Source organism: Cydia pomonella, chromosome 8, assembly GCF_033807575.1.
Source record: "Cydia pomonella isolate Wapato2018A chromosome 8, ilCydPomo1, whole genome shotgun sequence".
In the NCBI taxonomy this organism is placed as follows: Eukaryota; Metazoa; Arthropoda; class Insecta; order Lepidoptera; family Tortricidae; genus Cydia; species Cydia pomonella.
In genome coordinates, this window is record NC_084710.1 from 9,390,548 (window position 1) to 9,403,332 (window position 12,785).

The 12,785-nt window shown below is 37.7% G+C and overlaps 1 protein-coding gene across 9 annotated transcripts in view; it reads right to left on the bottom strand.

The window, feature by feature from the left end:
• LOC133520506 (uncharacterized) overlaps positions 1-10,905 on the bottom strand; it is a 39,748-nt gene extending 28,843 nt beyond the window's left edge. For 5 of the 9 annotated variants that reach the window (XM_061854957.1, XM_061854962.1, XM_061854960.1 and 2 more), the window contains exon 1: positions 10,518-10,741. In XM_061854957.1, the coding sequence (XP_061710941.1) occupies positions 10,518-10,680 (163 nt within the window). In that variant the 5' untranslated portion in view covers positions 10,681-10,741. Of the gene's footprint in view, positions 1-10,517 lie in introns of all 9 variants that reach the window. The other 4 variants (XM_061854964.1, XM_061854963.1, XM_061854966.1 and 1 more) reach the window with 3 other exon arrangements.
• Positions 10,906-12,785: the final 1,880 nt, after the last annotated feature.

The following is a 12,785-nucleotide window of genomic DNA, read 5'->3' on the forward strand; positions in this document are numbered from 1 at the left end:
ATCTTAAATTAAGCAGGTAAGTATTACAGGTAGGTATTACGACATAATAACTTAGAGAACCGGAGAAAACGAATTGTGAAAAGCAAGATGATAGGTAGGTACAGTAAGCTGCTGCGATAACTGACCCCCCTACCAACAAGTTTCTATGTAGGTGGGGTCAGTAAGATCTGCAGCTTACTGTACATGGCTAGAAAATTGTAAACTCGCTTGCGCGTTTATGTCTTTTTGTCTACTCAGATACGTACCAATTTTCACTACTTATTTAGGTTTTATAGTAAAAAAAATATTATTATTGATGACTCGTAGAAAAATTATTGCATACAATAGTGATATAATCAAGCTTCCCAATTTCGTGCCTCACTTAGGTAACTCAGCAAGCTTCGTTTAGGCAACACGTCACTCGACTGAAAATCTGTCTATTATATTACGATGGTATAAAATACTATTTTTGATGATTTTATACCAATATTTTCAAACAGGTGGCAGGAGTAGGTAGGTACGCGATGCTCCTAGACTTACAAAGACAAATCTTGGGTTGTGATTTTTATACTATCATTGTTTCTAATATAAAATACTAAATAAAACTGTTATTTAACTGTATGATAATATTTCTAATACTGTATTTTTGTTATTAGGCACTCATTTGTTTAACAGATTATTATACTTATTGTAATTGAAGTACGTTTTATACTTTGTAACCATTTTAACTTAGTAAGGCCCACTATAAAAAATACCCTATTTTTAATTTGGACCTTGTCGTATAGTAAATTGAGATGAATTTCTTTTGTTTGAGAAAGCAACGAAACAAAACATCGGTATGCTACTTTATTTGGTTTATGAATGGTTCTAATTAGATTGAAACAGAGTGTACATTGTAATGGACATTGGGACTTTTTTTTTTAATCGAAACCTATAAGCCTAGAATATATTATGCTGAAGCGATCGACATCAAAATGAAAGTGATATGTTAAGATTTAGTTAGTGGAAACCGTTTTCTCCCGAAATGGAATTTCATAGAAAAATTATCGTTATATCGTTACGAGTAGATTAAAAATGCTATTCTTCCCTCGCCGCCTTAAAGTGCCGTAGGTTCAGAGAACAGTTAAATGATATCGATAATGATATAATAATAATCAAAATAGGTATTTTTATCATTACGATGCCATTGAATCATAAAATTACGGGACAATGTACTGTCCCGTAATTTGGAGAAGAAAAATTCGTAAAATTTAAATTTAAAAAAAAAACGGGTCACTCATATTTTAAGACGACAATTCTTGCCTCGGTAATAAATGCCTTGAATTTACCAAACTTTATACTGGTAGAAGCCGATTCCGAATATTGGGACTTATGAGGTTATAGATAACTTGCCAAAGACTCCAAATATGGTATAAAAAGACGCAAGAAAAAATAAGTTTCCAAAAAAAGTTGTGTATATGTAGGTATATATTGCTATTATTTTTATATGTGTAGGTGTATAGATAGAATATTGTTATACTGTTTAGAATAACTTGATTTGAGTTTCATATTGCCTCCAGTACCCCTAATGTAAATAAATTCGATTTTGAAACGTGACGTACGCGTTTGCGTTTAGTCTCATTTTGTATTGGATTTAGAAAGAGCGCGCCAAGCGGGACGTTTTGGAAACTCAAAATCCTATACAAAATGAAACTTAACGCAAATGCGTTCGTCACGTTATGATGTCGAAAAAATTTACACTAGGGGTACTGTTGTGTACAATCCTGCACTAACTACAAGTTTCTGTTTATCCCAATGGTTGACTGGCAGAGAATGCCTTAAGGCATTAAGTCCGCCATTTGTACAATTGCACAATATTTTTAACTTTCGGAGCGATTACTTCCAAAAGTATACACTAAATCAAAAACACTTATAAAAACCTTCATGTTAACAGGATGAAGAGAAGAAAGAAATAGCCAAAATGGCAAAAACGGAACCCGTATAGTTTCGTCCTGTCCATCTATCTGTCTGTCTGTCCTTATGTCACAGTGGTCTTACTCGGAAGCTATAAGATACAATTTAACGAAATTTGGAACGCAAATGTATATTGTGAGCCGCTACTAAGTTTGTAAGTTAAATTTTTATATTCATACATAAAAATAAGTGTTATTTTTTTAGTGAATCGACATGTGACACATCGTTCCATACATTTTTAAAAATAAAATTAAGGTTGCAAAGAACGTTTTTAAAATTCAGTGAACCCCAAAAATATAATGTCCCCGTCCCGTCTAACTTTTAAACCGGGCGTATAAAAAATTGAGAATCATTCAATCAAATTACTTTGAATATGAACGGGTGAGGCATTAAAGGTTTATAAGAAAAAACAGATCTTCTATTCAAACTACGTAAGTGCCGCGAAGGTACGGAACCCTCCATTGTGCGTGGCCCGACACGCACTTGGCTGATTTTATTACATTAGTACGTCTTAAATAAACTCGCTCGTAATATCGAATCAATAAGATCAGAGGGCCTACCGCGAACCACGTTCGACGTGTTGGCTCTCTGTCGCACTTGTAAATTCGTATGTAAGTGTGACAGGGAGGCAATACGTCGAACGTGGTTCGCGGTAGGCCCTCTGATGCTTAAAGTTCGAATACCACTCAAGGCTTATACGCTCTACGAGAACTACGAGTGCTACGCCGTAGCCCGTAGCAATCATTTCAAATGTTTTTAATACTCTCCCTAGAAATAAATGGTCATAGAGTAGGTCACATAAAATGTTATCATTCGCGTGTGCATTTCGCTCGTGTATTGGCCAGAGCGAGACTCACAAGCGAATAAGAACAAAATTACATCATTTAGATGTCATTATTTTGATGTCAAATGTAAGTTTAGATTGGCATTCAGTATTCAGATTTAAAATCTGTAATGCTTTTTATATTGATTCAAGTATGATAAAATCTTCCAAGCGTATTGAGTTCCGCAAAATGCACTGCAAGTCGCAAGCTCTAGTTCACATTTTATATTAGGTGCGCGTGAGGTCCATTGCGAGTTGTTAATATCGTACTAAGAATCATATCGTATCTAGATATCATAACAATAACAAATCAAGTTGAGATTTTAACTGATATTGGCCTCCATTGTAATCTATTCAGGGATAATGATGACATGTTGGGATAAATCTTGCAAGTTAAATTTCCGATGAAGCTGAAAATTTGCATACATATGTAAGTCGGGTGACAATGCAATATTATGGTAACATCAAGCTGATCTGATGATGGAGACAGGAGGTAGCCATAGGAACTCTGTGATAAAACAACGCAACCTAATTGTGTTTGGGGTTCTTAGAATTGTCTCGATGAGTATTAGTTGCCTGTGGAAAAAAAGTACGGTCAGCGATAAAAGCTTGTACCAAAATGGGCCATTTTTGCCAAAAACTTATTTATGATGCTGACCTTTAAATGTTCGACATAGTTTGCTAATTTTGGCATAAGTGCGGCAAAGTAGCATATATCATATGTACTGTAAATATATTTAACTCTACATATTTATAGCCATATTTAAAATTTGTGAGAGGGAAAATTTTATTAGGTACTTAGTATTATAGGATGCCACACAAAGAATGAAGAACTTTAGAGCAGGTTTTTTGGAACCAAAGGAATTCAAAATGCTACTCGTGAGCTCCATCATCTGGCATATGGAGATGGCCGAAAAAGCTCTTGAGTAGTTAACGGATCTTTCCTAAGGGGGCAATTGCACAAAAGATCCCTATGGGTCGAAGTGTATAAGGGCCCCCAAAAAACATACAATAGGACTTAAAAAAGACAATGAGCAACATAAATATGTCTTCTGTTATTTTTCACACTGAGACACAGACAAAATTTATTCTCAACGAATGAGGCAAAACTCAGTATACCACCCATATATCACAGTCATCGCCTAACTAAATCATAGTTAATTTTATTAAGTCGGCCGGTCAACGTGGCCGTTTTATTTCCAACAATATGTCGGAACAACCAACCTTACGCAAACACATGCTCGACTATTTTAAATGTCCTCTGATTCATATGTAAAAACGTCAGAAATACGTAATGCTACGAAATGCATAACTACAAATGTGTTGTGTATTTTTAACTCGCCCGAAATGATGGACGGTCAGAGAATATAGCTGTGACGTCGACCGGATCAGAGTTTAGATGCAAATTTGGAACATGCGGAAGCACGTATACATTTTTTCTTAAGATTTTATTGCTCGTATTGTAAGCTTTTATTTTTGACTTGCCTCAGTGTATCGGTGTTAAAATATACGTACATAATCCTTAATAGTAGTTTATGTGACTGCTACATAATGAAAGGCATTAAAATAAGAGTGTGGGTTTACGAAGCAGCTTTATCTACATCAATATCATAAGCTTCAACAAAACAAAGTAATTTTACATTTTCAAGTGACTTACAAACTAATTAAACGTCAAAATGGCGGTAATGCATACTCGCGCCTGTCACGCATCTGTTGTTTTTTTTATTCAGAGACAAACTAGAGTCGAGGCCGACTGCCATATTGTTCGATATCAAGAGTAACATTGCTTGAGCTGATGGCCTAGTTGCCAATGCTCGTAATAAATTAAAAAAAAAAAAATCAAGAGTAACATTTGTCAGAAATTTGTCAAAATTCTTTGCAACTGACAAATCATTTCAAATAAAATGTCATCTCGTCTGATATTAGAGGCCAATTCTTTGTTTCTCAGAGATGTTCTAAATTTGAATGTAATAAGGTATCGGTTATCGATAAAGTAAAGTTACAATTACGTTGCACCTACAGATAGGAATTTGACATTGTGCAGCACTTTGTCATTGCAAAATGCCATGTAGAGTTATATATCTTGGTCCGACTCTATTACTTAGTACTTAGCTGATGAGTGGAATGGCCATGATAATATGATTATTTTTACATACTTTAATACTATCCTAGCTTATTTCCTATATTGATATTTTTTTTAAAGACACATTGTAAAAAAACATTAGTGACGAAATGGCGTGATTATAGGATTTAATATCATTTCCGATTATTTGATAGGGTTCTTGCAGCTAGGTACGGGACCAGAGTACCCAAACGCCTTCTAGACGGCCGACCAGAGAGCCGCAGAGGTAAAGGCAGGCCCAAGACGGCGTATACCAAGATATCAGGACCTTAGGAGTGACAAGTTGGAGAAGGAAAGCCACGAACAGATCGGACGGGAGAGATTTGCTTGAGCAGGCTAAGGCCCACCAGCGGCTGTAATACCTCAGATGATAATGAAACTGAAAAGTTGCACTGTACCTGTTACCTATTCTAATAGAATATCATTCCAAGGCAAGACATTGTAGTAAAATACCAGAATAATTAAGACAATCAAACAGCCACATTTCGTACAAATGGATACTACATTACCGCCCACATGGAATGCAAGGTGGTGTTGATGTATATCCAGACAAAATTAAGTCTGTTTTGATTATAACATTCTGTGAATACTCTCTTATTTTGTGAGAATATTTTATATCTTACGCGAAACCTGTATACTTACTTTAAGTACTTTATTTATACTAATTTACAGGTTGTTTTTTTAATGACCTAAAACTGACTCTCCCATAGAAAATATCAACATCATATCAGCTAAAATGTATGAAAGAGACAATTTTTTTTCGTGATTTCGGAGATAGCAAAAAATTCTGTTTTCAACAAGATTGTATCGCTGACTGTTCTTTCCACAGGCAACCAAAGCCTGGCCAGTAATATATGATCACGCGGCATATTGCGAAATTTAATTGGGTACTAGATTTTTTATATTAAACTGAACTGTCACCCTATACATGAGAATAACAGCGCCCTCTACATCACTGACATAAATGTACTAGACAGGCTATCGAGAACAAATTTTGCCCGTCATTTTCGTTTGGCGTCTGTCACTAAGCTAAAGAATAACGTGTACTAAAGTTACGATGCCGCTAATATCGTTTGTCCCTTTCCATCATACCAATACGTCGGAAAGGGACAAACGATTATTAGCGGCATCGTAACTTTAGTACACGTTTATGAATAAGGGGGGTATAGCTAGCCAGAGGCGAAACTGTTATGACAACTGTTAATTTTTTGACTACATATGCACTGTAAAGAATCTAGATAAAATGTATTTATTTCCTTACAAGTGTAAATATTCATAAAACTCTTTCAATATGATTATTTTACTCGTAGCATAATATCGTCAGGTGACTAGCAAAACTCACTAATTACCACCACAAGTTCATAGCCTGCACCATATCATGAACCATATTAATACTAATTTAAGGTTGATTTTTGTTTACTTTTTTTAAGTAATTAATGAAATTTGCTTGTCACCTGACGATATATCATTAATGTGTATATATTATGCAAACAATAAGGTAGGTAATCATTAGTACCTACGTGTTACATCTGCGAAATGAAATCTATGCTCCAAAGAAAATGGCGTACCACCGCGAGTGTTTAAAGTAACGTTTCAAAATAATCTAAATGAACATAAAACAAGAGTTTTTTCGCAGTTGATTGTTATTATATTGATTTTATTAGAATACATTTTCATAACGCAGAAAGGAATTTTTAACTTTTATAATTTTTTTAATTTCCGTTATATTCGCCAGTAGTCGGAGACGTTCTAAACAAATGAAGTGCCGGTACTTCATTGAGGTGCGGAAACATTTTGTTACAGATGCCGACTCTAGTACTATACTTACCTCAATGCCCTACATATGTACAAGTAATTTATTTCTTACGCGAAACCTGTGTACCTACTTTAAATACTTTTTCCTACTCCTCTACTGTTATCTGTCATTTATGCATTCATTAACACGAATATAAGAACATACATAAAAGATTTCAAGAAAAGTCTATATTGTCTATTCCTCATAAAAGCTCTTGTTGTTGCGACTGCAACTTAATATTATATAAAAATCAATGCAGTAGCTAAACGCAGCCGTCGGGCTCGGCTATTATTCGGAGGCTTTTTAAAAGCACCAATAGGAGCGCTCCACATAATCTGTATCGCGGCCAATTGGAAGCATTTAAATCTAAACCTTTTGTACTGATCAAGTCAAATATTGCAAATCACTCTTTCATCATCCTCCATACTTTCAACACCTATTTTCTACATTGAACCGTTTTGACAAGAACCCTTGTAAACCAGTACCCCTTTGGAAGATTATACTTCACTTCATCATAAATCGAAGTTTTATTTAAGTCGTCGACATCCTGACCTGCACGGCGGCTACACTTGTGCTTTTATAAGCTATAATGTTACTGCGATTAATGGCTACCAACCTAACAAAACCAAAACGAATACAGTTTTAAACTAAGTGCATTGCTGCCAACGTACAAAATATTCATTTGGTTGCATAGTAAAAATAATTACTTCATAAGTCAGAAACACGCATGTGACACCCGTAATATAGCAACACCCATAGACTACGAAGACCGCTTAGCGTTGCTTGTTAGGCTCCGTAGGCTACGGTGGCCAAAATTGAGAAAAAACTGTCCAAAAAATTAATTTAGCAAGTAGGCAAGTACCAGGGTCTCATGAGTTACGAGGAGGTGTCGCCGACCGGCCGGCCGCGGCGGGCCGGGCGCGTAGCAAGGTATGCTCGCGCGTCTTAGCTATATACTTTTGCTGTAATTTGTTTACCTAAATTAAGATTTATTTTTGTTGACTCGTAGGAAAAATATTGTATGCAACGTGTATAAGTAGGTCAAAAAATTCTCGTGGCGTATTCCTTTACAATGTTCGCCTACGAACAACTGTTGCATAAAATACTATAAACTAAGTACCTGGGCGACCGAGCTTTGCTCGGTTATAACTATTTATTGTAATATGGTGGTGTATAGGTTGATAATCTTAACTACATTTTTTTACTAAATTAAACTTGTCTAAAACAATAAAAATTAAAAAAAAATATATAAATTGAACATATAAAAAAAAGTTAGTCACCGGGCGAGATTCGAACCCGTAACATTCGTTTAGCCGTCCGCGTCTTAACTCGCTGGACCAGACGGACAGTGGCCGGTAACACGAAATTAGCGACCATATCTGCGTCGAAAGAAAAACGCATGAAAACTCGAAAACACGCGTTTTCCCAAACATAAGACTAATCTAGATCGATTGTATACCCCCAAAAACCCCCATATACCAAATTTCAGCGAAATCGTTAGAGCCGTTTTCGAGATCCAAGAATTGCTCGTTTAAAGGTATAAGATATACAGGTAGTTTTTTTCATGACCGGAAATATTTTACGATGTGAGCAACTGGGCAACTTTTACTGAAACCTGAAATCGCGAGAAAAATTTACTCTCTCATAGAAAATATCAACATTAAATCAGCCAAAATGTATGTAACAGACAATTTTTTTTCGTGATTTCGGGGTTGGTCCCATAGTCAGTTGCTCAGTGTGACCTATATACTTACACCTTAAAATATAGGTCGTTAAAAAACACCTGTAAGTAATTTAAGTTTAAAGCAAAAAAAAAAAAATTTGGTACAAGATTTAGTACAAACTGCATGTTTTCTTTGTTTCCGAAACCTTCAAAAATACTATGATCATGATCTATACGGTATGTAAAATTAATTCATTGAGTTGAATCACTATAGAACTACGAGTAAGTACTATTATTTATTCTGTAATTGGGCAACATCCACTGCCAGACTGCCACTGGATGTTGCTGACTGTGCTTCTATATGCCTCAATTTTGCAATTAACGTGAGTATATTGGACTAGTCTACTTAAAAACAATAGTAAAATTTAAATAACATTTTGGAAAGTTTCATTTTTCTATGATACAAGATTTTATCACTGACTGTTCCTATACATGAGAATAACAGTGCCCTCTACAATCCCCCCCCAGGTCCTGGGCGCAAGCGAGCTAATGTAAGCCTTACTCGAAAATGTGAAGGTTACATCTATAGGTATCCTTGGCACTGCGGTAACGACGGCACACACCTTTAGGAGTTCTTGGCGTTCAAAAGGTTAACACTCGTCGAGACAATTCTAACAACCCCAAACACTATTAGCTTGCTTTGCTTTATCACTGAATTCCCATGGCCACCTCCTGTCTCCATCGTCAGATCAGCTCCATGTCATCATAATATTGCATTGTCATCCGATTTACAAAATTTCAGCTCAATCGGAGATTGGAAAGTAGGTCAAATTTAGCGTCCAAGATTTGACCCACACTAACTAACATACCTACATACATACTAACAGGGCAAGTAATATAAAAGCTTGTAAAAATCACACTAAACATCTGCGTGCTTTACATAATGCGGCCGTTATTTTCATTAATCCAGTAACTAAATTGATAACATTCGGTGATTTTGGATGATTTCCAAAGAAAACAGTTGTATGGAACATTTTCTTAATTGTCTTTTCTGTAAAACACACTAAGCAACCTGCGCCTATTTTTGTAACAACACGTTTTATGACCGAAACTCTAGCAAGGGCTTCAACCGCGCGTGACTATTGGCCAGATGTCTGTGGGTTATTTGAAGTCTTTGGAATGTTTTCAATTGATTTCAGTAAACAGATGTGAAATGAGCAGGCTGGCTTGTCAACAATAAACTTATTTCAATACACAATTTTTAGTCTATCGACATGATATCAGATAAATGACTGCCCTCTAATGTTTTGTTTATGTTTTTGTTGACGTCACCAGCCACGTCATCTGGAGCGAAATACGAAATAGACACCTCAAAATGCATTTCGCAAGAAATCCGAGTTAAATCAAGGGATCGCCGAGCTTAGTGGAACGATCGCAGTTAGGTCAGAGCGACAGCGTTTCAGCCAAGAGACAAACTTGCATCGGCCGGGCTCTGACAGTGATTTATTGGACTTTTTGCGTCTAGCCGGCCACTGCATCCTTCAAATGAGTGAGAGCCGCATTTGACAGACGGGTGACGACACTTATATCGGGAGTAACATTTACATTCGAGATAGCGTCCGAGCTAAATCCGCACTCACAGATCGCACTTTCTCAAGCAGGATGTACGAGTCAACGAACAGATTAAATTGCCGCCACGCCAGCTGGTGACAAGTAAAAATAAGTGGAATGCCTAAGAGCACGTAATGGAAGTCTATTTCAGCGGCACGCACGGCACACCACACTAGTTAGTTTTAGCCGGGCCCGGAGCGTAGGCGCCTGTGACCTTGGAGCCAGCATCGGTGGAACGGTGGAAAAAGAGACTCGCCGCCATTTTAGGCCACGCCGACGGCCGCAGTGGTCGGGTCAAGTTTTATTGTCTCCGCTATTCGGTTGCATAACGAAAGAATCTCTCACCGAGCCGCTCGCTTCGAAAATATCATGCGCACAGCCGAAAGCTTCGGGGAGTCGAGGCGGGCGGCTCGGCCGTCTCCCGAAGATCATTAACTCGGCTATAACCCATTTGGACGGGCGCCGTCGCAGACGTTTCGACACGGCGGCCGCCCCCGCGCTGGCTCCAGGCCAGCGGCTTTCGAAAGCACGAAATTAATGGAGACGCGCGCCGGTCGGCCGCCGCACTTACACCAGTACACCGCGACGAAGTCCTTGTCTTCCAGCACTCGATCCAACTGTTTGGCGGTAACTTCCTCGATCTGGGGTTCGGCTTTCGGGGGCGACTTGCGCGCGGCGGTCGCGGCGGCGGCGAGGAGGAACACGGCCGCCAGGGCCTTCAGCCAGCGAGCCATGGCGAGGGCGCGCGCGTACTGAGAGCGCGCCCGGCGTGCGTCTGCGCCGCCCGCCCGCGCTGCGCATGCGCCCCGATATAGCGGCGTGCGCCCGCCCCACGTCGCGCCCTACGCGGAGCGGAAACGCTACCTCTTATCCCAAAGCAATTCATAAAACATCCTTTTAAGCGTCGCGCGTTTATTTAACTACTAAACTTATTGAAACTTTTAGAAAGTCACGCTAGTCCATTGTAACCCTTTTCTTGGCAATGTATGTATCTTACAGATACATAATTTAACACCTTTTTGTATTTTTTTTCTAAGAGTATTTTTTGCTCTATCAGGCGCAATCGAGGCTTGAACTCACTTTTTTGCCAAGGCTGCCAAGAAAAGTAAGTTAATAGTCAAACCTTTTGCAGAACAGAACTTCTTAAAAATGATCAGTAAAAAAAACTAAAGGAAAAACTGCTATCAACACTATTCATTGCCACAATCGCTCCCGCTCCCTCAATCGTCGAAAGCACCGCTCCAACCTTACCACTATCCATACCAATCCCGCCACCCAAGCCATGGGTATCGACGTGAAGCTCATTCTACATTGGATATTTTAAATTCTCTGAAATATCTAACTCACTGCTTCTCTCCCCATTCAAACGTAAGAGACAGCGACGCTCTTGAAGGTGATAAAGTCTTAACGTTTTCATTTTTCCCGGTTTCCCGGCACCTCGAAGCGAATGCTACAGTTTTGTTTACATCGCGTTTGTTAAGCATGGTGACACGGCCTTGCTGGCGTCAGTTATAAATGTCGGATAATTGGTAACGTTTATCGTGGAAACGTGAGTATTTTCCACTACGGGATAGGTAAAATAACAAAATTTATTACGGCACATATCTTGTCTGTATTGCCCCATACTTTTTAAACTCGCTAGTTGCGACTACCAATATTAAGATCTCTTGACCCCTTAATTTACAGGGATTGGATTGACTTGAAGTTTAAATACTTTAAATTGGGATTCAATTTTGAAGCTCTTTGCCGACTTGATATCGAGGAAGTTGATACTTTGAGAGGTTAATACCTACTCGGTTCGGCTTGTGGACAAAGTAAATGCCCGCAGAGATATCTTAGGTACCTAGTAACTTTTTGAGGAACTAAGTACGCCAGGAAATTTTCTGTGCTTTCTCCCGAGTAATAGGGTTGTTTCCATCTACAAATCTTAGGGTAGAATTGTATCCCAATAAATTCTTTTGGATTATAAGAACATGTTAAACTACTTTTAGGGGACCTGTAATGACCATATTTTTATAAATATTGAATTTAAAATATCTTTTGGCACACGTCACGTGACTAAACTCGGAACGTCATTGAAGATTCTGATGACGTCACAACTCTCGGATTGACACTGTTGACAGTTACGCGATAAACAACAAATGACAAATGTCAGTTGACAGTTCGTGTATATGTAGTTATGTATCAAACCGTAAACTGTGACGTCACACAATTTTCAAAGAGCCTTTTGGGCGCGAAAGCATCTGTCAAATATATTTTGTTAATTTAAAATATTTAAAGCCGTTTTTAGTATAAAAGTTGAATTTTAGGGCACCTTTTAGTTAATATAGAACGTAATACAAGCGTTTCAAAAAATTGGAAACAACCCTATTTGGACTCTGCGACTGTTTATTATTTTATATGGGATAGAGTGTTTGCTGCTCTTAAGACTGGTGACTTAAGAGGGAAGAAAAGCTTTTCGAATCTAAAGAAGTAACGGAATTTTTTCTATGGAATTCCATTTCGGGACGTTTTCCACTAACTAAAAAAAGAATATTTACTTTTACTTACTTACTTAAATCTTAACTAATCACTTTGATTTTGATGTCGATCGCTTCAGCATCATATATTCTAGGATCACAGGTTTCGTTTAAAATGTTTGTTATGCAAATTTTGGAAAAAAAGGAAAATCATTTATTTATTTATCGTATGGCATATTCACTGGATCAATAAATGGTCAAAATCAATAAAAAATATGAATACAGATCAGGTATTATTCATTGTGTCAGTAACATACTAAAAAAATCATGGAGATTGGAAAATGTTTAGAAGTGGATAAATGTTTTCTCTTTTTGTATGG